This window comes from Macaca nemestrina, chromosome 15 (assembly GCF_043159975.1).
Source record: "Macaca nemestrina isolate mMacNem1 chromosome 15, mMacNem.hap1, whole genome shotgun sequence".
Lineage (NCBI taxonomy): Eukaryota > Metazoa > Chordata > Mammalia > Primates > Cercopithecidae > Macaca > Macaca nemestrina.
The window spans coordinates 91105252-91129135 of NC_092139.1; the positions used below are offsets into that span (position 1 = coordinate 91105252).

Consider the following 23884-nt stretch of genomic DNA (forward strand, 5'->3'; position numbering starts at 1 on the left):
GAGATGGGGCTTCACTGTGTTGGTCAGGCTGGTCTCAAACTCCTGACCTCAGGTGATCTGCCCGCCTCAGCCTCCCAAAGTGCTGGGATTACAGGCGTGAGCCACCATGCCTAGCCTTTTTTTTTTTTTTTTAAGAGACAGGGTATCGTTCTGTTACCCAGGCTAGAGGAGAGTGGTGTGATCACCACACCCAGCTAATTTTTTTAACCTTCAGTAGTGATAAGGTCTCACTATGTTGCTCAGGCTGGTCTCCTGGGCAACAGAGTCAAATCCTGGACTCAGGTGATCCTCCTGCCTTGACTTCCCAAAGTGCTGAGATTACAGGCATAAGCCACCATGCTCAGTCTTATGGTTGGAATTTTTGAAATTACACGAGGGCAAATTCTTTCCATGTTTGTTTACTCCCTTGTACTTCAAGGTATGGACCATCTTTTATCTATTTGTTGAGGTATCCAAGTTCGTTGTATAAATCTAGATGTATAGATTCTAGATATAACATTGTAACTTTCTAATTACTTGCTTTTTTAATTGTTACTATAAATACTCTTCTAAAGGTTCTAAGTTTTGTTTTGTTTTGTTTTGTTTGAGATGGAGTTTTGCTCTTGTTGCCCAGGCTGGAGTGCAATGGTGCGATCTTGGCTCACTGCAATCTCCACCTCTCGGGTTCAAGCAATTCTCCTGCCTCAGGCTCCTGAGTAGCTTAGATTACAGGCATGCGCCACCACACCTGGCTAATTCTGTATTTTTAGTAGAGACAGGGTTTCTCCATGTTGGTCAGGCTGGTCTCGAACTCCCGACCTCAGGTGATCTGCCCGCCTCCGTCTACCAAAGTGCTGGGATTATAGGCGTGAACCACCACTCCCAACCAGGTTCTAAGTTTTTATACATTCAAATCTATTGTTGTTTCTTTTGTGAGTTTATGTGAGTCACTAATTTTTCTGACAAATTGGTCCCACTTATTTGTTTTTTAAGAGATGAGGTCTTGCTGTGTTGCCCCAGGCTGGTTTTGAACTCCTGGCCTCAAGCAATGCCTCGGCCTCCCAAAGTGCTGGGATTACATGCGTAAGCCACTGTGCCTCGCAGAGTCCCGCTTTCCAAGCATTCATAACTGTTCCCTGGAATCCAGGACTTGGCTTACGTTTCTTACAAATTTCAATGATACAGAAGAAACTTAGAAATCTGGCTAAGAAAATGTATAAAAACAGAGGGAACGGTTAAAAAGTGTTTCAATCCAAAAATTAGGACCAGGCGTGGTGGCTCACACCTGTAATCCTAGCACTTTGGGAGGCCGAGGCGGGCGGATCACCTGAGGTCGGGTTCGAGAACAGCCTGACCAACATGGAGAGACCCCCATCTCTACCAAAAATACAAAATTAGCTGGGCATGGTGGCGTATGCTTATAATCTCAGCTATTCGGGAGGCTGAGGCAGGAGAATCGCTTCAACCCGGGAGGTGGAGGTTGCAGTGAGCTGAGATCATGCCACTGCACTCCAGCCTGGGCAACAAGAGTGAAACTCCATCTCAAAAAAAAAAAAATTAGCCAGGTGTGGTGGCAGGTACCTGTAATCCCAGCTACTCGGGAGGCTGAAGCAGGAGAATCATTTGAACCTGGGAGGCAGAGGTTGCAGTGAGCCGAGATCGTGCCACTGCACTCCAGCCTGGGCAACAAGAACAAGACTCCATTTCAAAAAAAAAAAAAAAGTGTTTCAATTTAACTTCAACCCAACCAGTTCTTGAGTCTGAGAAAAGACCCCACAGATGTCCCCAGAGATGCCTTGGCCAGGAACGCATTACCTGAGGTAGGTGGGGGGCTCTGTGCTGATGGACACAGCCTTGTACTTCTCATCGTTGCCGTCCAGAATCTCTTCCACTTCCGAGGCTTTTAACAGGGTCACACTGGTGGCTAGAGTTGTGTATCCGTGATCTGTAACAGACAGACATCACTGGGTCACTCTGCTGGTGGCGGTGGCACACAGCAGCCAGCCAAGTGGATGCAGCACATCAAGGTCCTCGCATGCGGGAGGTGGGAAAAGCAAGGTGTCAAACTCACTACTACCGAATGCTGGCCTCTTCCAAAAGGGCAATCTGGACTGAGTGCTTTACTTACAAGTCCTGCTGGGTAGAGCCTCCAAAGGGACTGATTTAGACTAATCTGCCCCAGGCGCATTGGCTCAGGGGCAGAGAGTAGTGCTCAGGGCAGCACCAGCAACTACAATACAGCACGACCAGCGGGGACACCTTGGTCCTCACTCGGGAAAAGAAAGGCCCCAGAGTAACACCCCAGTGGGAAGAGGTCTGACACCACCACAATCCACAACACGATGCGAGGTGGGGAGATGGAATGAGAGATGAAGAATGCTTTTCTTTTAAAACAAGAGCCCAGAGAGTTGGAAAGAGCTGCTTCACACCAAACCCGAATTTCTATCCCCGAGCCGGTCCAGATGGGCTGCCTGGAAAGCAGGACAGATTCTAGGCAGCTCGACCCCTCGCTCTTCCGGGGAACCTCCGTCAAGAGCTACCTGTCTGTGGGCCCAGTCTGGCTTCTCCTGGAGAAATCAATCACTTATGGGGAAGGTATCTCCCAAGACTTAGCCCAGGGACTTGCGGAGGGGGAAGCAAAGCTGGGGACTCACTGTGTTAGCGACTGATGCTCTGCTGGGGGAGGAGGGGGAACAAAAAGGAAACTGTTTTAAGCAAGTGAGTAGAAATGTCATAGCAGCGGATCAAAAAGAAGCTCCGGCTCCTGCATTAAAAGAACCACTACTTTCCCGCAGTGGACAAAACCACAGCAGCACCTACAGACACAAACAAACAGCGCAGACTACGAAGCATCGCGCACGTGCTCACAGACACACCCAGGCCCAGGGCAGCTCTCTACAAGGCGCCATTGCCACGTGGGAAGCAGTTTCACCACCTGCCAAAGGACATGCTGTGACCATACCCAAATGTCTCCATGGGAGTGTTTCCTGCAGAGCCCCCAGAGTGTCTGAAGAGCAACCTTTCACCCTGCACAGAGCTGCCGTGACCCAAAGCCCACTAGTTTCACTAGTGTTGGGCGGCTCAACTAGCAAGCCCCAGGCACACGCAGGCCACCAGGAGCAGGGACATGCACATGAGCTCTAGCACACTGGCTGCCAGGATGAAGTGCTATGGGATGGATGTGCTCTGGGAAGCAAGCGGTGAAAGCCCCAGAGGGGAGTGGGAGCTGGGACCACCACCCGCCACTCGGGCTGCATGGAAGATGATTATGGCGACACACCCACGGCAGATGGCAGAGCATCGCAGCATTCCTAAAACGTTTTGAGACCAACATGTCTTCACAGCACCTGCTAGTGTCCCGGCCCCGGCCCGCTCACGTACCCACTGGCCCTGCTGGAATACCTGACAGTGGACCACCAATGGCTCCCTGGAGCCGCTTCCTCGCCTGGAGTGCTCACAGGGCGGCCCACCCCTGGGATGCTCCCTGCCCGACTAAGGCCAAGGCTGCAGTGAAGACACTCTGGAGTGAAAACGTTTTATCTTCATGACATAAGCGAGTGGTTTCGAAACAGGTTTACAAACCCTCGTGAAGACGCACCCTTAGTGTTAGGTTTTGTTTTTTTACCATGTGACGATGCAACTATTTTCTTCCTCTCTTCCACAGTGGCTAGTCGCCTCCAGAGTGAGGGGTATCTCTTGTACAGAGAACCTCGGAACATACGGAGGTAGTTTCCCACCTATGAGTAAAGCAAGAAGGCTCATTATGAGGGTCGCAGCACCACAGGGAAGGGGAGGGTCCTGGTGCAGACTGCATCAAGCAACAGACAAACAGGCCTCGAGGTGGCCCCCAGGCGCCAGGCTTTCCGCAGCATTAAAACACATTCTGCTGATACGAAGGGTTCACCAGCAGTGCACATCTGGCCTGCATGTGTGCATCCTGACAACAGAACCAAGTTCCGAAACGCCTGGGCAGATGCCTGAGTGGGAGGCCCCCAGAGCTTAGCAAGCAACTTGTGGTGATTTTGATTTTGGACTAAGGATCTCTGGCACTTTCCAGAAATGCAAGGCCTCCTTGACCTTCTTTTATCTTAAGGACAAGACTTTGATATTTTTACGATGCAATAAACACCAAAAAGGTCTTTTAATTTTAGACAGATGCCAGATAATTTCCCCCATGGCCTGTGCTGCTTTGTTTAGTAACAAAACCCCAACCAGGGATACCAAAGGAATTTTCCAAAAGGTTTACAAGGCAATCACCAGATTATTGGCAATCACCAGACTGCTATATAAATCATCACTGACTCAAACAATGGCTTCAGTTTGCTTGTACCAAGTACTGAGAGTGTGACTTCCTTAAGGAAAATAAATCTAGTCCTAAAGATTTTATGAGGGTACCCTATTGTCTCACTAACTTTTCAAGTATGATCGCTTCGGAGTCACATTGCAGGGGATGGGCAGTAGACTGTGTGCTAGGTGCTGGCTCCATCTGTAACCTGGGATCACTTCCCATTTTCTGGGTCTCTTTACTCATCTGCCAAATGCTCAGCAACTCTGAACTTCACCCTATGAAGGACCACTTCCATTATTTTTCCCATTTTATCTACCCAACATAGTATATATTTTTAATTTTAAAATTTATTTTTAATTTTTATTATTATTTTTGAGACAGTGTCTCACTCTGTCACCCAGGCTCAAGTGCAGTGGTGTGATCATAGCTCACTACGGCCTCGAACTTCCGGGCTCAAGCGATCCTCCTGCCTCAGCCTCCTGAGAAGCTGGGACTATAGTTGCGCGCCACTACAACCGGCGAATTTTTGTATTTTTTGTAGAGACGGGGTTTCACCATGTTGCCCAGGCTGGTCTCAAACTCCTGGGCTCAAGCGATCTGCCCACCTCGGTCTCCCAAAGTGCTGGGATTATAGGTGTGAGCCACATACCTGGCCTAATTAAAAAAAATTAAAATAAAAATTTGTAGAGACAAGAGTCTCACTATGTTGCCCAGGCTGGTCTTAAACTCCTGGGCTCAAGTGATTCTCCTGCCTTGGCCTCCCAAAGTGCTGGGATCATAGGTATGAGACCCAGGCATAGTATTAAATGTTTCTCTATTTTCAGCAGTGACTATAATCAACAACCAGGGCTACTGAACACTGTGAGAGAAGAGCAGCCACAGCAACTCACTCGTTTTCCACACAGAAGGCACAGACCCCTCTGTGTTATTTGGCTTGTGTGTCAGTATCATCCAGTATCATGGTAAATGTACAGTTTCCATTCGGTTTTTTAAAAGAAATTGACAATACTCCCCACTATGACTATCTTGCAGGCCCTGCAGGGCTCTGAGACTCCTAGATGCCCCCCAAAGCCCCTTCAGAACTTAGGAAACTGGGCTGGCCTTCCTGGCTTTTCTCTGAACCAGCCTTCACCGTCTTGGGACCCAGGTTTCCTGAATATAAAATGAAGGTGCTGGATTGGGGATCTGTTACGGTCCTCAAAGCTTCGTGACTCTGGTTTGGTAAATACAGCTGTTAATGGCAGAACAGTGACACACACTCATAGTAAATGCAGATGCCCTCCCAAGACAGCATCACAGATGGCACATGGAGGCACTGAGGATGTTGCTCTGGCTGGCCCACCTCTCTGAATACAGTGCCTGTTTTCCACAGGGCAGTGTGCTGGGACCATCCATCCACCACTGTCACTGGAGCTACTGAATTTCAATAGACCTCTGACCTTGAACCCTTCCCTAAACTCTGAAGCTCTGCTGATTAAGTCAGGTCCAAAAAAACAAACTGCCTGTCCATCTGAGTCTCTTACAGGCTGGGTCTCAGGAAGATCATTCTTACTGGGAGGCCCAGGAGTGAACGGGCTGAAAGACAAGACTGTAATTAGCTTTCTAAAAACTACAATGTGTTTTGGGGAAGATCTTGGAGACCATCTAGTCTAAGCATTCACATTATACACGTGAGAAACGTGACACCAAGGCAGAGCAGGGCTGGAACCAGGCCTCCCAAGGTTCTTCCCACTTGGCCATGCCCAGCTTCTCAATTTGCTCCAACTAATAAATGAAAGCTTTCTTTTGAAGTGTCACCCACTCAGAGCCAAACTGATTACTTTTTTTTTAATTATTATACTTTAAGTTCTAGGGTACATGTGCACAACGTGCAGGTTTGTTACATATGTATACTTGTGCCATGTTGGTGTGCTGCACCCATCAACTCCTCATTTACATGAGGTATAACTCCCAATGCAATCCCTCCCCTCTCCCCTCCAAACTGATTACTTTTACACCCATTAGATTAGGTAAACAATTCGCCTAGTATTGAAATTCAACAGCCTTTTGCATTCTGCAGTTAGGCAGGTGCCTACCAGCCAATGAGGACCATTCTGAACTGTGGCAGATGGACAGGCACTGGCTCCACCTCCCCAGCACTGACATCTTTGAACAGCTGTAGTTTAAGTGACAACGTGAAAATTTTATTGCATCCTGCATTTTTTGTTTTACAAAAATTGATGGAGGCCAGGCACAGTGGCTCATGCCTATAATCCCAGCACTTTGGGAGGCCGAAGCAGCCAGATCACTTGAGCTCACAAGTTTAAGACCAGCCTGGACAATATGGTAAAACCCCATCTTTACTAAAAATACAAAAATTAGCCGGGTGTGGTGGTGTGAGCCTGTAGTCCCAGCTACTTGGGAGACTGAGGTGGGAGGAGGGCCTGCGCCTGGGAGGCAGAGGTTGCAGTGAGCCAAGATTGCACCACTACACTCCAGCCTGGGTGATAGAGTCAGACCTTGTCCGGAAAAAAAAAAAAAAAAAAAAAAAAAAAGGGTGGAAAATGCTAACACTAAAGTTCTGATGCTATTGACCTTAGTCTCAATCCATGGGACTCAGTGTGACCATCTTGAGGCTTCATTCATTCATGCTATGCTCAATTGTGAAAGAAAAAAAAACCCACAAGTTTAAAAAGTATGAATGCGCTGAGTGTGAGTGTGGTGGCTCACACCTGTAATTCCAGTACTTTCAGAGGCTGAGGTGCAAGGATCACTTGAGCCCAGGAATTCAAGACCAGCCTGGGTAACATGGCAAAACCCCGTCTCTACAAAAAATACAAAAATTAGTCGGGCATGGTGGTGCAAACCTCTAGTCCCAGCTACTTGGGAGGCTGAGGCAAGAGGATCGCTTGAGCCCAGGAGGTCAAGGCTGCAGTGAGCTGCGATCACACGACTGCACCAAAGCCTGGATAACAAAGTGAGACCTTTTTTCAAAAATAAAAATAAAACAAAATAAAGCATGAATACAATGCTGGAATATGATTCTAAAAACTGCTACAAGGAGAAGAAACTCATTGCATTTCATGACAGCTTTAATTCTCCAGGATTGGCACTTACTTCCTTACATGAGACTCCACTGCTTGACATTTGTACATCTGAACTGCATATCCATAATTTTTTTAAAAAGGTAACATATACTAGCTGGGGACTGCCTTTGGAGCAAAAAAGGCTAGTTTGAGACAATCTGGAAAAACCTAATATATGGCCGGGCGTGGTGGCTCATGCCTGTAATCCCAGCACTTTGGGAGACCCAGGCAGGCAGACTGCTTGAGCCCAGGAGTTGGACACCACCCTGGGCAACATAGCAAGACCCCGTCTTTATAAAAAACGAAAAACAAGAACCTAATATACTGGGAACAAACACCCATTAAAGGCCAGTTGTAGGGTTTTCCTAAAGTCAGTCATCCAGTTGATGCAACAAAATGCAGCCTCTCTAGTTAAGGGTTAAACATTTTTAGGCTCTTTCCGCTGTAACAATTCAGAATCAGTTCACAGATATGGAAAAAGTGTCAATTGCTTCAGAATTGCTGAAAGATCTGGCTTAGGCATGGGGCCCTTATTCACCCAAAAGCAAACACCCTCCAGTCTGTTTCTTCACTGGTAAAAAGGTCAAAACACCTCCAATGCCCACCTTAGAGGCAACAAACACAATGGGGATGAGCCCTCACTAAGTCCGGGGTTTCCAGTCTGCCATTTCAGGTTCCCACAAGTAGCAATAGGAGGAGGGGCGCATGTGAAATTTACAACATCTAAAAAGGGTCAAAGGCAGCAGTGCGGTCCCCCAAGCAACGCAGGAGCTAACTCAATATCTCGTTAATTTGCGTCTGGCTGGAAACCAACCCAGCGCGGAACCACTGGGGACCCTCTCGGCGCCAAAATCCTGGTAGCACTACAGATCGCGCACCTCGGCGAAATGGGTAAGGAAATCCCAGGTCGATGAGGGGGCGGGGGCCATGCCCGACACGCCCACTAGGCCACGCCCTGCAGCCCCGAGCGCGCGCGCGCCCGCCCGCCCCGATGAATGGAGACGCGCGCTCTCGGCGCATGGGCCTGCCCCAGGGCTTCCGCGGGGCCGAGCCCGGGGAGGGCGAGGACGCGCCGCGGGCTACCTCGGAGCCGATCATGTAGAACTCGCCGTCGTCCTCCAGCTGGAACTTCACGGGCTTCTGCCCGAAGGTCTTGCTCAGCGCCATCATCATCATTGCGGCGGCAGAGGCGGGCGGCTGGAGCCGGGCTGCGAGAGATCGGGAGGGCTGGGGCGGGGCCGGGGCGTGCCGGGCCGAGGGAAACCGAAGCCGGAAGGCAAAATGTGGACCGGGCCGGGTACTGGCGCCTCAGCCGGGCTCCTCAGCCGCAGCCGCCGCCGCAGACGACGACCAGGCCGCCCTCAGTGCGCAGGCGCTGGCGTTGACGCTGACGCGCGCGCCGCCGCTCAAACAAAAGGCCGGGCGCGCCTCCGCGGACCCCTTAAAGGAGCCACGACTAATTTCTCTTTCTCCCAGGCTGCTTCCCAAGTCGTGGTGTAGAGGACTTCTCCCGGACAAAAATAGCCACTGAGGTCCTGAGTCAAGCAGTGGCTTTCCAAGTCTTACAGCCAGGACTGGAACTGGCCCAGGGGAAAAGAAATGAAGTGAGACCTGAAGGAGGAGGACCTAGTATCTGGAAGCCTGAGTGGTCTTGGCATGCTTTGGGACCCCAGGCTCCTGCCTTAGCTTCCCCACCCCTAAAACGCAGTGCAGCTGAGCAGATAGGCAGGCCCCTAGGAACAGATATCCCAGTTCCGGGCCTATGGCTGTCCCTGCAGTTGTGGAGGTGGGCAAAATGACAACAGCAGATGAGGCTTGGCAATGTTCAAAGGCCCAGGTGGTATTTGGTTTGGCTGGTGCGTCAGATGAGCGAGAGTTGGAAGGGAGGGACACCTTCCACCTTCTCCATTCCCCTCTTAGCTTCACACTCTGCTTAACCCAGCCCTATGGTGGGGAGCGAAACCAGGCAGCCCAGTCCTTCGGCTCTGCCTCTTGGCTCTTACAGCCTGAAGCTAGTGAAACTAATGAAAGTCTCAAAGCAATCATGTAACTGATTGAATAATGCAGGGAGTAAAACAGTGGCCCACTACTGATGATTTCATACGGTTCAGTCTAATGAAATTGCAGCTGTGGCTGGGCTCAGCGGCTCATGCCTATAATCCCAACTCTTTAGGAGGCCAAAGCAGGGAGGATCACTTGAAGCCAGGAGTTTGAGACCAGACTGGACAAGACAGCAAGACCCTGTCTCTACAAAAATTTTAAAATAAATAAGCTGGTAGGCCGGGCGCGGTGGCTCACGCCTGTAATCCCAGCACTTTGGGAGGCCGAGGCGGGCGGATCACAAGGTCAGGAGATCGAGACCACGGTGAAACCCCGTCTCTACTAAAAATACAAAAAATTAGCCGGGCGCGGTTGTGGGCGCCTGTAGTCCCAGCTACTCAGGAGGCTGAGGCAGGAGAATGGCGTGAACCCGGGAGGCGGAGCTTGCAGTGAGCCGAGATCGCGCCACTGCACTCCAGCCTGGGCGACAGAGCGAGACTCCGTCTCAAAATAAATAAATAAATAAATAAATAAATAAATAAATAAATAAGCTGGGTGTAGCATGGTGGTGTGCACCTGTAGCCCCAGCTACTTGGGAAGTGGAGTGGGAAAGATCCCTTAAGCCCAGGAGTTCAAGGTTATAGTGAGCTGATTGCACCACTGCACTGCAGCCTGGGCAACAAAGGGAGACCCTGTCTCTTTTACAAAAAAAAAAAAAAAAAAATGCAACTATGATAAATGCTATTACAAAAACACACATGGGGCTGGAAGGTAGGGCAAGGAGACACTGGAGAGTTGGGAAGGGCAGTGACTGAAGTTGCTTTGTTCAGTATCCTCACAGTGGTGGGAAACCAAAGTACAGTAATCCCTCAGTATCCATGGGAATTGGTTCCAGGACCCCCTGCAGATAATAAAGTCCATAGATGCTCAAGTCCATTATATAAAATGGTGTCATACTTGCATATAACCTACACACATTTTCCTGTATACCTTAAATCACCTCTAGATTCCTTATACTACCTAATACAATGCAAATGATATATAAATAGTTGTTATACTATATTGTTAGGGAACAACGACAAGGAAAAAAGTCCATACATGTTCAGTACGGAGGTAACCATCCTTTATTTATTTATTTATTTATTTATTTATTTATTTATTTTTTGAGATGGAGTTTTGCTCTTATCACTCAGGCTGGAGTGCAATGTCACTATCTCGGCTCACTGTAACTTCCATCTCCCATGTTTAAGTGATTCTCCTGCCTCAGCCTCCCAAGTATCTGGGATTACAGGCTCCTGCCACCACACCCAGCTAATTTTTGTATTTTTAGTAGAATGGAGTTTCACCATGTTGGCCAGACTGGTCTTGAACTCCTGACCTCAGGTGATCCACCCACCTCAGCCTCCCAAAGAACTGGGATTACAGGCACGAGCCACTGCGCCCAGCCGTATCCTTTTTTTATTTTTTATTTTTTTGAGATGGAGTCTCACTCTGTCACCCAGGCTGGAGTGCAGTGGCGCAGTCTCGGCTCACTGCAAGCTCTGCCTTCCGGGTTCACGCCATTCTCCTGTCTCAGCCTCCCAAGTAGCTGGGACTACAGGTGCACACCACCATGCCCACCTAATTTTTTATATTTTTAGTAGAGATGGAGTTTCATCATGTTAGCCAGGATGGTCTCGATCTCCTGACTTCGTGATCCACCCACCTTGGCCTCCCAAAATGCTGGGATTACGGGTGTGAGCCACCACGCCCGGCCTTGCATCCTTTTTTTAAACATTTTTTTTCCTACCTGAGGTTAGTTAAGCCTATGGATGCAGAAACCACAGCTATGTATGGAAGGCTGGACTGTGGCATGAGCAGATAAAATGATCACCACCCTGGAGGATGAACAGAGGGGACAAGTAGGAAAGTGGGGAGCCAGTTAAGAAGTCACTATAACAAAATGTGATGTAGAAATGGAGCAGAAGGAGCCCTGAGCACTGTGCCCAGCCCCAAGGTTGGCGGACTTTGACCCTGGCTCCCAGGACAGGGCTGAACAGCGGCCAGGCCTCCCCATCTTAGCTGAACATTCACAAAAAGAGACCAAGCAGGCAGGTAGAAAACAACTGTGTTTAATGACAATCCTCAGTTTAAAAAAAAAAGAAAGAAGAAGCAGCTTTATACACACTGTACACACATTTACAATGGCTTTGGAGGATAGCAGTGCTGCAAAAAGGGCTTCAGGAGGATCCGGCCTGGGAAAGGATTGAGGTATGTTGCAGCCTCCAGGGCCCAGGGTCTCCTGCATGAAGAATCCCCCTCCCCAGTTGACTGTGAACTTTTTGGCCTGGATTCTGCAGAACAGATTTCCGGGATTGTCAGCCAGAAGGCAGACAGATGCAGGCACCTACCAAGACCTGACCTCAGGAAGTAGTCCTGCCCTACAGCCCAGTTGCTCAGCCAGGGCTGAAGGCCACGGGGCCCCAGCACCCTTGCTTCAGTGCCAGCCCCTGGAAGGAACCTCACAACAGGGATAGAGCAAGGACACTTCAGTTCCCCCAGCCCTGCCATGGTGCTACCCTGAGGGACAGGGATGGAGACAGGGCAGCCAGGTTTGCCAGGACCTGCATAGCTGGCCCAAGACTGCCCTTCCTCTTAAGTCATGCCAAAGCCTCCCTTCCCAGTCTGAGACAGTTGCTGGCAGGTGACCACGACCTGCGTGGCCCTCCCTGCAGTTGTCATGGTGGTTGTACCCCACCCCATCCCCCTGAGGAGACATGGGCTTAGTCCCATGCCTGGTGCCCACAGCCACAAAGATGACCATGGGTCTCTAGCCTGATATTCGTGGCCTGGCAGGGGTCAGCACCCCTGAGGGCATCCAAGCCATGGTCAGAGGAAAGTGTTGGCAGGCTCGGCACAGCCGAAGAAGTCGGGACCCACGAGACGGGGGAAGCCTTCCAGAGCCTTCACCTTCACAGGGTCAAACTTCCAGTAGAGGCGGCCGCGCAGGAAGTAGGCATAACCTGAGAAGAGAAGGTGGTCAAGCCTAGGCAAGTGGACACTGGGCCCTACTCCTGCCTGTCAGGCTATGCCCAGGGATGGGCACTAAGGGAGGGCTGGGTGAGCAGCCCTTGGCCACTGTTGAGTTCCTCGAGTCCTGCAGGATCCAGGGCCAGCCTTTTGGAACCTCTCTTCCCTCTAGGGAGCCCTTCTGCCTGCCGCGGAATCTGGGCTGGGCTAATACCCAGCCTGACAGGTACCCATAGCCTCAGAGGCCTGAGTCCCACCTCTCAGGAAAGCAAGTCCCGTTGCCCCTACCACCCTCCACATCACTCTCTCCTGCACCCATTAACCAGGCTGTTGACGGGCATCCGGAGTCCTGGAGCTGGAGGCTATCCTAGGATAGCTGTCCCAGTGGGTCCTGATGTGGGAGAAAGAACACAGAAGAGGAGCCCAGCAGGGGAGGGAGCACTGGACTGGCTCTAGCCCTCTGTGGTTGTGGGAGGCTGGGTGGGTCAGTGGTTAGGAGCAGGGACCATCAGGGTAGAGGTTGAGGTTAGGGGCCTCATTGCCTGAGCCTCTGTTTGCTCCTCTGGAAACTGGGTTCATAACAGGTGTTACATCAGGGGGCTGTTCTGAGAACTGGATGAGACCAGTAAGGAGCTTAGAGCATTGTTGGCCCTCAGTGTACGGCAGATTATTGTTCTACTGGCTGTGGCTGAGGAACCAGGGTAAGACCTTGCACTTCTCTGACCCTCAGTCTGCTCATCTGCAACATGGAATGCAGCACTAGCTGGCCACCGAGAGGAGGGCAGATGGCGCTGGGCAAAGGTCCTGTGAAGAGCCAGGCTTCCTGTTGCAGGCATGTAGGAGCCCAGCCACCACCAGGTTGGAGATGCGGCTGCTGTGCCCACCTCCTACCAGCTACCCCACCCCCAACGCACCATCAGCATCCTGGAAGGCAGCGTCGATCTCAGAGGGCACCCCTCGCCAGTCAGTGGCCCTGCGGGGCACGGGACTGTCTACACGCCGGGTGCTGGGGTGGAAACGCCAGTAGTCCCTGCCTCGGAAGAAGTAGATCTTGTTCTTCTCAGGACCCCAGACCAAGGCGGCATGGACCGGGAACCTCACCAGGCCCAGCTCAGTGAGGGGTGCGGGGCCCAGGACTGGCTTTTCACCGTCATACACCCAGTACTGAGCACCTGCCGGAGAGGGAAGAGGCTGCAAGGACCTGCCCAGCCACCACTGCCATGCCCAGCCACCGTGGACCTGCTTGACTCCCACCACAGACTCTCCCAGCCACAGTTTCCTCATTAGTAAAACATGCAGGCCAATAATGCCTGCTCAGCACCCCACCCGCAGAGAGAAGTGGGAGGCCTGGGATAAGCTGGGGCAGTGAATGCTCTGTAAACTAGCGCATGGGCGAGGTTACTCTCATCAGTGGAGGGCTGTCTGGGTGCCTGCTCCTTCCACTGGCATTTGGCCATGACAAATGCCTGCTGACCACTCCCTGGGCCCCTGCAGGGTGGGCTGCCCTGGAACCCATGCAGGTTTCCCATGCTGTGCCTTCATTTGTGAAGTCCCTGGCATCTGCAATGCTCCAGGCTCTCATCTCTGCCAGTTGAAGATGGAAATCCCAGCTCTAGGATGACAGACCTGTATCAATTCCCTGCCCTGCCTCTTCCCAGCTACACTCTTGGTGAGTCACTTCACTGCCTGGGAGCCCCAGAGGCCGCATCTCTAGAACCCTGCCCCATGGGGTGGCTATGAGAGTTGAATGCCCCACCGTGCAATCCCTTCCATGCTGCTCCTATCTCAAGAGCCATCTCCGGGAGCCTCCTACCTGTGCCTGAGGAGCAAACCACACTCTCTTCCTTGGCCCCCAGGCTTTGGGGCACCTCTCCCTGTCCACTGTGTCCCTGAGGATCCGTCTGTCTGTTCCTGCCTTTGGCCATAACATTCCTGGCTCTGGGAAGTCTCTTGAGCATATCCCCAACCCCCACTCACCTTGGAAGAACCAAATGTGGCCCCGGGCATCCTCAAAGGCAGCGTCCACAGGGCTGGGCAGTCCCTGCCAGTGGCGAGAGGCCAATGCTGGGTAGCCGGGTTGCAGCTGGCCCCCACGCAGGCGCCACACAAAGCCCGCTTTGAAGAAAAAGAGCTCGCCTCGGATGGTGGAGACCGCGTCAAAGGAGGCCTCGCAGGCATCTGGTGGGGCATCCGGCTGTGGGGGGAGAGAGGGACACATGCCGAGGGCATACGTTGCAGCCACAGCGGCCAGCAGAGGAGCAGGGGGACTGGCGGGCAGGGCCTCACCTCCAGCGATGCAATCTCATTGGTGTCTATCCCAGCCTGGGGGCCCAGGGCTGGGGTCCTGGAGGTAACAGTGGGCCGGGGCTGGCCATATAGGTGTTGAATGCCCCTGCGGTCATCTGGGCTGAGACTCAGCGGGTAGCGGAAGGTGTAGAAGGCAGACATCAGGGCCTTGGCGGCTGTTGTGTGCTGCAGCCCCAGTACGTGGCCAAATTCATGGGCTGCCACCTGCAGCAGGTCTGTGCCTGGAAAAGGGAGGTGGCTCAGCAACCCCCGAACCTCCTGCCCAGGACATCCAGCTCCAGACCCCAGCTCAGTGACCTTGGCGAGTCCCCATTCTTTATGATCTTCAGTTGCCCCATCTGGAAAATGGGTCCCCAGCCCATACCCTGGTCATCCCCGATAGTCCAGGTCTCATCATAGTCGAAGTGGACATCCCCTTCTCGGTGAGTCTTAGGGAAGAAGGCATGGGCCAGGATGCCCCCAGGCCCATCAAACGGCAGGTCGTCCCCATGCCAGTACCTACAGATGGGTGGGGGCGGGGTCAGTGGCTGCTGGCAGGTGAGGCTGTTCCCGGAGGGGTCCCAGGCCACCCATTCACCTGGCGAAGTCGATCATGATGTCAGCATGGCCCTCGTGCACCTCAGTGAAGGTGAGTGGCGTCACATCACTCCATACCTTTAAGGCCTCTGCCATCGTCTGCCGCACCTGCTCCTGCACCAGCTGCCATGGGAACCGAAGGATCCTGGAGGGAGAGGGAGGGGCCTGGGCCTCAGGGAAGGGCCAGCCCCCGATGGCTGCGGCACCAGGAGTTGCCCCTGGATGCTTGGTGGGTGTGTGAACACTGAGGACACAGGCCAGGTGTGCTCTGGGCCTCAGCTTCAGCGCACTGGTCTCCCTGGCCACACAGGCACATGTGTATGTGGTTTGCTCATACTTAGGCAAACACAAGTGTCTGCATTCAGTGGAAAGAACCAGGACTAGGGGTCCCGAGACCCCCATCCTAGACCTGACAGTGCCACTCACTGTGGGGAGATCTTTGTTCCTTGAGCCCCTGTTGGTTCCCAGACCCCCACTTAGGAAATTCTGAAGACCCCAGTCTCAGCTCCAATGCTGTGTGACACCAGCCCATTCTTCATTCCCAGGCTGGGTCCCCGCCCGCAGGATGTGTGAGTCCCAGCTTCCCCATCACCTGCCAAGGGTCCTCCCAGGTCACCCAGTGAGATGCCCACTATTGCCTCTCCCTGCTTACCACTGTCTCCACCTGCTCAAAGCCCAAGTTGTGATGGTAGAGTTGGACAATGACATGGCTGACACCCACCTCAGACTGAGGATGGGGCTATGTCTGCCTCATTCACCATGCAGTCCCAGAGCCTGGTCCTCACAGGTCTCTAGTAAAGGCTGTCTGAGTGACTGAACACCTGTCCGCAGGCATGTGCTGGGACTCTTTGCATGATGACAGAGGCACTGCCCCTCTGCTGAGGGAGGGTCTCCATATGTGTGTGTGTCTAAGTCGGGGTTTCAGGGTGTTTGCCCATAGATGGCCCCCTGGGGTTCAGCGGGCACACAGGGCTGTTAGACACAAAGATCTACCCCTGGCCTGTGTCTCAAGCCGCAGCTGTGAGGGAGGCTGGCTTACCCACGGACACACAGGTGGCTTTCTAGTGTCCTGCTCCCAGGCCCCTACCTGTAGGTGAGATCCGTCTTCTCCCAGCGCCCGCCAGACAGCACGAACCTCTTCTGTCGGTTGCGGGCACTCAGCCCATCAGGTGGGTCAGGCACGCCACAGCGGGGAGGCCTAAGGCCACTGGCAGGCCGGGGGGCCTCCTGCGTGGCAGGGGCAGGCGCCGGGCTACTGAGCAGGGCTGCACGCCAGGGCTGTGGCCCCCTCCTCTCGGCATGGCGGTGGTGGGTGTCCTAGGCAGGAGAGATGACACGAGGGTCTGGTCAGGCCTAAGGTCCACATGGCCCACAGTTAGAGGCGTGGCCCATCAGCAAACCCACATGCAACCCCAGCCCACTGTGTGGCAGGGCAAATGGGAGGAAAAGGGCACCAGCACGTGGCCAGGCCCTTTGGCATCGGCCTGGCTCTCTGGTTTCCTGACACCTTGTTCCAAGGCATCAAGCTGTCCCCCACAGCGTAGAGGGCCCTGGGCTGCCTGTCACCCACTCCAGCTACTTAGGCCAATGAGGTCTGGGGGTGGGGGCACACTGGGACTGGCTATGAGCCATACACTCCAGGAATGGACCCCAAAAATCTTCCTCCAAGGGAACACGAGGCAACCTCCGCCTGCTCCCCACAGAAATTCACTTCCACCTCCCTTTCTTTTTTTTTTTTTTTTTTTTTTTTTTTTTTGAGACGGAGTCTCACGCTGTTGCCCAGGCTGGAGTGCAGTGGCGCGATCTCGGCTCACTGCAAGCTCCGCCTCCGGGGTTCACGCCATTCTCCTGCCTCAGCCTCCTGAGTAGCTGGGACTACAGGCGCCCGCCACCGCGCCCGGCTAATTTTTTGTATTTTTAGTAGAGACGGGGTTTCACTGTGGTCTCGATCTCCTGACCTTGTGATCCGCCCACCTCGGCCTCCCAAAGTGCTGGGATTACAGGCCTGAGCCACCGCGCCCGGCCTTCCACCTCCCTTTCTTCCTGTGTCCACTAAGTTCAGACACACCTGGGTCACCCCCCATGCTGTCCCTGTCCTGTGAGCAGGCTCTGCCCTCTCTCCTGCCCAGGATTTCCCCCACCTCCTCCCCAGTGTGGAGCAGCTGTAGCCCTGTAGTGTGGCCTCAGTCAGTGTAATCTGACTGCTGGGGGTGACACTGATTTGTGGACTGGACAAGGTGAGGTACGTACAGCACCTAGCACAGGCCCAGCACACGGGAGGGCACCTGGCCACTGAGGCCTGGCTTCTAGCAGAGGCAGTTTTGGTCACACCCCACCAGGGCTAGGAGTAAGGTGGGAGCTGATCTGTGATCTGCCTGCCTTCTTCAAGCGGGGAGGGTGGGGACAGTTAATTACCAGGGGCCCAGCCCCACTCGCCAAAGCCCCAGGACCACAGATGGCTATTCAGACCTGAGCTACATCCTGCTACCCGTCTATAAGTCTCCAGGGCAGACGTTACAGTTCTTGTGCATGAGAAAAACAGAAGCTCAGAGAGGTTGGGGACCATGCAAAGTCACCCAGCAAGGGCAAGGCAAGGCCAGGCCAGGACCCTGGCAGCCCAGGGCTAAGGCTAAGGCCTGGTTCTGGATACCGCACAGAAGCCAAGTCTCCTTCCTGCACTGAAGGAGAGGGATGGAGCTGTGCTGTTTGCTGAGAGACTCAGCACCTGTCTGGTCCCGGCAACTGCAGCCTCTTCACAGCCATATTTGGGGCAGGAGCTCAGCCACTCAGGCCCCACCTCACCCTCAGCCTTTGGCAGCTCTCCCAGGCTCCAGACACCCCAGGGATCTGATCAGCGTCCCAACGCTCCCTGCTCCTGATCCCAGAGCTGAGGAGTCAAGAACACCCCACCATGAAGGGGGGCCTTCTGAACACAGAGGCTATGGAATGGTGTGAGGCTGTGCAGCAGCTTCCTCCCGTTTCCGAGCTTGCTTATTGCATGGTTACCTGGCACAGCGCAGCCTCACTGGGTTGTGGGTTCTGGCCGATTCTGGGCTTATTGGTTTTTTGTTTTGTTTTCTTGAGACGGAGTCTCGCTCTGTTGCCCAGGCTGGAGTGCAGTGGCGCAATCTCGGCTCACTACAACCTCCACCTCCCGGGTTCAAGCAGTTCTCTGCCTCAGCCTTCCGAGTAGCTGGGATTACAGGTGCCCACCACCACGCCTGGCTAATTTTTTTTTTTTTTGAGACAGAGTCTCACTCTGTTGCCCAGGCTGGAGTGCAGTGGCATGATCTTGGCTCACCACAAGCTCCGTCTCCCAGGTTCACTCCATTCTCCTGCCTCAGCCTCTCGAGTAGCTGGGACTACAGGCACATGCTGCCACGCCTGGCTAATTTTTTTGTATTTTCAGTAGAGACGGGGTTTCACCTTGTTAGCCAGGATGGTCTCGATCTCCTGACCTCGTGATCCGCCTGCCTCGGCCTCCCAAAGTGCTGGGATTACAGGCGTGAGCCACCGCACCTGGCCTCACACCTGGCTAATTTTTGTATTTTTTTTTTTTTGAGACGGAGTCTCGCTCTGTCGCCCAGGCTGGAGTGCAGTGGCCAGATCTCAGCTCACTGCAAGCTCCGCCTCCCGGGTTCACGCCATTCTCCTGCCTCAGCCTCCCGAGTAGCTGGGACTACAGGCGCCCGCCACCTCGCCCGGCTAGTTTTTTGTATATTTTTAGTAGAGACGGGGTTTCACCGGGTTAGCCAGGATGGTCTCAATCTCCTGACCTCGTGATCCGCCCGTCTCGGCCTCCCAAAGTGCTGGGATTACAGGCTTGAGCCACCATGCCCGGCCCAATTTTTGTATTTTTAATAGAGATAACGTTTCACCATCTTGGCCAGGCTGGTCTTGAACTCCTGACCTCATGATCCACCCTCCTCGGCCTCCCAAAGTACTGGGATTGCAGGCGTGAGCCACCGCACCCAGCCTGGGCTTACTGTTAATAAGTACTTATCACTGGTTGCAGGTTAGGACCTTGGCAACACTCCATGGACTTGCTCTTAGCCCCTGATGGAACCTCTCACCAACTCCACCATCATCACCCTCATTTCCAAGATGAGGAAATGCGCCCTGGAGGAGTTAAGCGGCTTGCTCAGATAAGAGCTGGCAGGCAGCGGACTGTCTGTGCTCACAGCCCACCCAGCTCCCTGCTACCTCTGTTCTGCAGGGGTTGAGTCACCCTTCCCCTGAAGGAGGGACCCAGGCTGGCCTCACCTTGGTGACAGAAGAGAAGGAACTCAAATTATTCAGCGCCTGCTATTTCCCGGGCATTTTGCAGGCAGGTTCGTTGGGCTTCCAATACCCACCAGGAAGGTGGAGATGCTACATGTCCAAGTTCTCCCATGGAGGATGTGGGCTGCCAGAGGGGCCTGCCTCCTCCTCCTGGCCACACTGCCTCCTTGACCTACAGGAGAAACAGATTCCTTTCCCCAGCCTGGCAGGGGTATGAAGACCCTCTCTGGAAAGGGCAGAGCTGTGCTGTCCCCTGGGAGCTCCAAACAACCCAGAGCCTAGCCTGCCAGCTCTATCTATGCCCATGGCCAGAAATCTCTTCCTCTGCCCTCCAGTGAGTCCTGGTGCAGACAGCCACAGAGGGAGAGCCATGGGCATGCCCCACCCCTTCCACTGTCCTTTCCTGTCCTTCTCTTATGAGGCACCCAGTCCATGCCCAAACCCCTGGATCATGACAATCTTAGTGTAGCAAAAAAAGCCAGTCATTGAGGTTCAGAAGGTCTAGTTCTATGACATGGAGACTCTAGACAAGTCATCTTCCTCTCTTAGCCTTAACTTTTCTATCTGTCAAATGGGGATGGTGCCACAGCAAAGGGCTACATGACATCCTTCTGTAATGCCTGCTGTAGCCTCTGGCACAGAGAAGCACCTCTTACCTGGCCCTGTTCCTTGTCCCTGTAGGCCCTCCCCTCCCTTGGGAATCTGCCCTTGCCAGTCCCTACAGCTCCCATCACCCACCTCCCCTCTAGCTTCCCAACCAAATCTCCAGGCTTCAAATGGTAAAATAGAAGCCACAGCTAGAAGGCAACTTTCAGACCTAGAAAAGAGAAGCGCCTTGTGCGGGGTCTTCCGGCATATCAAGGTCTCTTCTCCCTGTCCATGTCTCATTCATTGAATTCTTAGAAAGTGAGTGAGCAGGAGATGCTAGAAATGAGGCCTCCAGCTAGTGAGGTTGTTTTTAGAGCCCATGATTTTTTTAGAGCCCATGAGCTCTTGGCCTCAGTTTCCCCATGGCTGGGATAGGACACACACTCTCTGCCTCACTGTCCTCCCACACTTCATCTTTCCGAGTCCTTTCTGGCCTGGGGCCAGATGCCCTAACTACAAGGCGTGGCATCAAGCAGCTTGCTACTTGTGAGACAGGTGGGCTTGGCCTTCCCGGGACTCTTGGGATTCAGTGAGGTGAGGTGATAGACACAGGCTACCCCTGGCCTCAACTACACCCCTGGGGAATTTGAGGAACAAACAGCTCCCCCATTTCCCAGAGGATGAGATGAGACAGAGCCCAGAGAGGTTAAGGACTTTGCCTGGGATCACACAGCAAGTCATGCAAGAGCTGGGCCTAGACCTGGGGCTCAAGCCTCCCACATCCAGGGCTTCCCCCTGTCTCTCCATCTCTTGGCTTTTCTCCAAAACCTACTTTCCCAAGAAGCATTCCTGCTTCCAGTGCATTCCCTCTGTCTTGGCCAGTAGCCTCCCTTGGCCTGCCCTGTGGTGGGTTCTTAGCTCACTTAGCCCCACCCTCCTCTGGCAGGCACCAAACCTCAGCCTCAGACACATTCAAGGAATTTCTCAGCTGATCTAGTGTCCTGGCAGAGCTTACAGACTCAGAGTCACCCCCGCCCCGGAGTCAACTTGCAATCCAGAAAATGGGAGGCACCAGATAGAGGGGAGAAAGGGAGGACCCCAGGGTGCCAGGAAACCACTGCGGAAGATCGGGCTCATTGTGCCCCTTTCTGGGCCTCAGTTTGCAGTCGGTCTAGTGGGTATAATTAATTATAGCTATGCCTTCTGATGTCAGTGGGAGGTGAGCCTTCGAGGAAGGCACTTGTTAGGCTATGGAGGAAGACGGGAGCATCACCATGCAGGTATCATCATGACCCTCTGAGGCTCAGAGAGGTCAAGCAACCTGCCCAACCCGCACAGCCAGTTGGCAAGCAGGGATATCTTCTCCCTCAAGCCTTCACCTAATTTTCCTATTCTCACCCCTCTGCTGCTGGCTCTAGGAAGGACGGTAGCTTCATCCCGTCCATCGGACTGCAGGGCTTCCATCAACCCTGAAAACTGGGAACTGGGCTGGATAAATATTTACAGAGTTCTCCCAGCCCTGCTGAAGGCAGCCTAGGGATAAACACATCACAGGTGACCCCAAATGCTCCCTGCGTGTTTGCAGAATGACAGACCACAGTCCAGCTCAGACCCCACCCCAAGCTGGCCCCCAGCTCCAGCATTGACCATGCACAAGTGTCAAAGTGGCAGCTACAGGTAACAGTGTTTCTAGTGAGCCTGGCATCACCTCATTGCTCAGCAGTGGGCACAGCAGTAGGCACCATTGCCCCCTCCCACCCCCTAGAGATAGAGTAGGTAAGATTCTGAGGCATGGCAGGATTCACCCAGGGTTGCATGGTTCAAACCCAGATCTCTCCAGTTTCCAGACCTGTGGGTTCAATGGCTACCCACAGTGATTCCTGACTCTGTCCCAAGTCCTAGGGACCAAGAGGGGCTGGGAAGGAGGCAAGACTCCAGACTGAGATGCCCCCTGTGCGCTCTACCGCTCCCATCCCATCCCTTTCTGCTCCCATAGCCAGCACAGGACAAGGCTGCCCAGGGCAGAGCCAGAGTGGCTGGACAGAGGTTCCTAGCCTGGCCAGGCCTCCCTCCTCACCAAGCCAGTCCTGAGACTCCTGCCTGTCACCCTCTCCTGCTCCCTTCCCTGCCCGAGCTGTCTGGATGCCTCCGCTGTGGAGTGGAGTGGCCCACGCACCCAAGGAGCTGTGGACCCACAGTGGCCCAGGCTCTGGCCCCAGGCCGTGTGACTGGTGCCTGGAAGTGCCCCAGGGAAGGGTCAGTTTTTGGGACACATGCAAGCTGTCACACACACTTCCATGACAGTCCCTCCTCTCCTCACTCTGCCGTCCTCTCTTACCTGGGCTTTCTTCTCCTTTCCTAAGCACATAAATTCTCCCTTTCCTTTCTCTCCCTGCTTCTTTCTGACAGCCACCTCTCAGTCACACACACTGCACTCACACTATTTCATACTCATGTTCTCCTGGCTCCAAGCCTCCCGAAGCTGCTGCCGGCAGGTGCCCGCGAGGGACATCTCCAGGCTCAGACCCCATTTCCCGCAGCACAGCGCTGCCCTCCCCAGCTCTCCCTTTATCCTCATCGCACCGCACACCTGGAGGTGTACTAACTGCGGCCACACACCTGCAGGCTGACACCTGCCTGGGATCTGCTCGGCTTTGTCCCTGCGATGAACAGGGGGCCCTGTAACCACTCCCTCTGCTACTTCCTTCAACGCACACTCCAGCACCCGCTGCTGGAGCGCGAGAGGCAGGTCCCCACGCTGGGAGCAAGCCTGAGTCCAGCGTGGAGTCCCGTCCCACCAGCACGAGCGATGCCGGCGCCGGCTCCCCTTCACGCCCGCAGGGACTGGAAGCTCGCTGTCTATCACGCCTAGAGGGAACCAGAAACCGTTTCGGGTACCAGGCGCAGGAGGCCACCCGGGGCGCCCCCTTGGGTCCGGATCTGCCGCTGGGCCCAGCCAGCATGCCCGGAGACCCTTCGGCGAGGAGCGCCCGGCGAGTGGCGGGCACTCACCGGCGGCAGAGCCCGGGCCAGCAGCGGCGGCGGCTGGAGCAGCAGCAGCAGCATCGGGAGCAGGAGGGCGCGCGGGGCCGCGCTGCGGAGCCAGGCGGCCGGAGCCATCCGCCCCGGGGCTGCTGGGCTTGCTGGGCCGCGCCGGGCCGCCGCCCCTTATAGCTTCCGCCCCACCCCCGGCCCGCCCCGGCCCCGCCCCCCACCGCCTTTTGTTCTGAACTCTCCTAGCCAGCGCGGCCCGGGTGGGGGAGGTGAACGGGGAGGGGACGGCCCAGCGGGGTCGAGGGTCGGAGACAGGGTCTTTCCTCGGGGCTGGCCAAGTCCCTGTCTGGTGCTGGGTGACCCTGGCCAACCCGTGCCGCTCTGAGCCTCAGTTTCTCCGCTGGGTGGTGGCCGTCCAAAGTCTTAGACTTGGCTAGAGTCTGAGAGGAGTCGGGTTTCATGGGTCCCATCCGTACCCCCACCTTTGGAAGGCGATCCCACTGGGTATCCTTGGTGGCCTGACCTCTGACCTCTGCTAGCTTGTGACAGGTGGTCCTACCCACAAGCAAGTTCCCCCACCCCTCAGAGCCTCAATGGATCCTTCTAGAAGATGACACAATAGCCCCTCTGAGGAAAGGGATATTATTTTATTTATTATTATTATTTTCTTTTGAGACACAGTGTTTCTCTCTCTCCCAGGCAGGAGTGCAGGGACTTGATCTCCACTCACTGCAACCTCCGCCTCCCAGGTTCAAAC

The 23884-nt window shown here is 54.0% G+C and overlaps 2 protein-coding genes across 4 annotated transcripts in view; both read right to left on the reverse strand.

Annotated features, from left to right (window-relative positions):
• The window catches only part of LOC105497395 (SWI/SNF related BAF chromatin remodeling complex subunit B1), a 42796-nt gene extending 34107 nt beyond the window's left edge, over positions 1–8689 (reverse strand). Inside the window, exons 1-3 of one of the 3 annotated variants that reach the window (XM_011768436.3) lie at positions 8416–8687; positions 3605–3716; positions 1795–1924 (exon numbers count right to left, since the gene is read on the reverse strand). In XM_011768436.3, coding sequence (XP_011766738.1) covers positions 1795–1924; positions 3605–3716; positions 8416–8508 — 335 coding nt within the window. In that variant the 5' untranslated portion in view covers positions 8509–8687. Of the gene's footprint in view, positions 1–1794; positions 1925–3577; positions 3717–8415 lie in introns of all 3 variants that reach the window. The other 2 variants (XM_011768433.3, XM_011768434.3) reach the window with 2 other exon arrangements.
• A 2772-nt stretch (positions 8690–11461) lies between these two features.
• On the reverse strand, positions 11462–23275 carry LOC105497394 (matrix metallopeptidase 11). The gene is made up of 8 exons (XM_011768432.3): positions 23146–23275; positions 16352–16581; positions 15266–15409; positions 15053–15186; positions 14668–14909; positions 14359–14575; positions 13296–13553; positions 11462–12374 (listed from the first exon to the last, which is right to left on the reverse strand). Exons 1-8 carry the CDS (start codon positions 23251–23253, stop codon positions 12241–12243), a joined length of 1467 nt encoding a protein of 488 aa, XP_011766734.1. The 5' UTR covers positions 23254–23275; the 3' UTR covers positions 11462–12240.
• Between the last annotated feature and the right edge of the window lie 609 nt (positions 23276–23884).

Excerpts from the sequence above, each read along its gene's own strand:
- LOC105497394 (XM_011768432.3), bottom strand. The coding sequence starts at position 23,253 with ATGGCTCCGGCCGCCTGGCTCCGCAGCGCGGCCCCGCGCGCCCTCCTG. Across the intron at positions 15,410-16,351 it reads AAGACGGATCTCACCTACAG|GATCCTTCGGTTCCCATGGC; the intron begins GTAGGGGCCTGG and ends CTCTCCCTCCAG. Across the intron at positions 13,554-14,358 it reads CCACATTTGGTTCTTCCAAG|GTGCTCAGTACTGGGTGTAT; the intron begins GTGAGTGGGGGT and ends CCTCTCCGGCAG.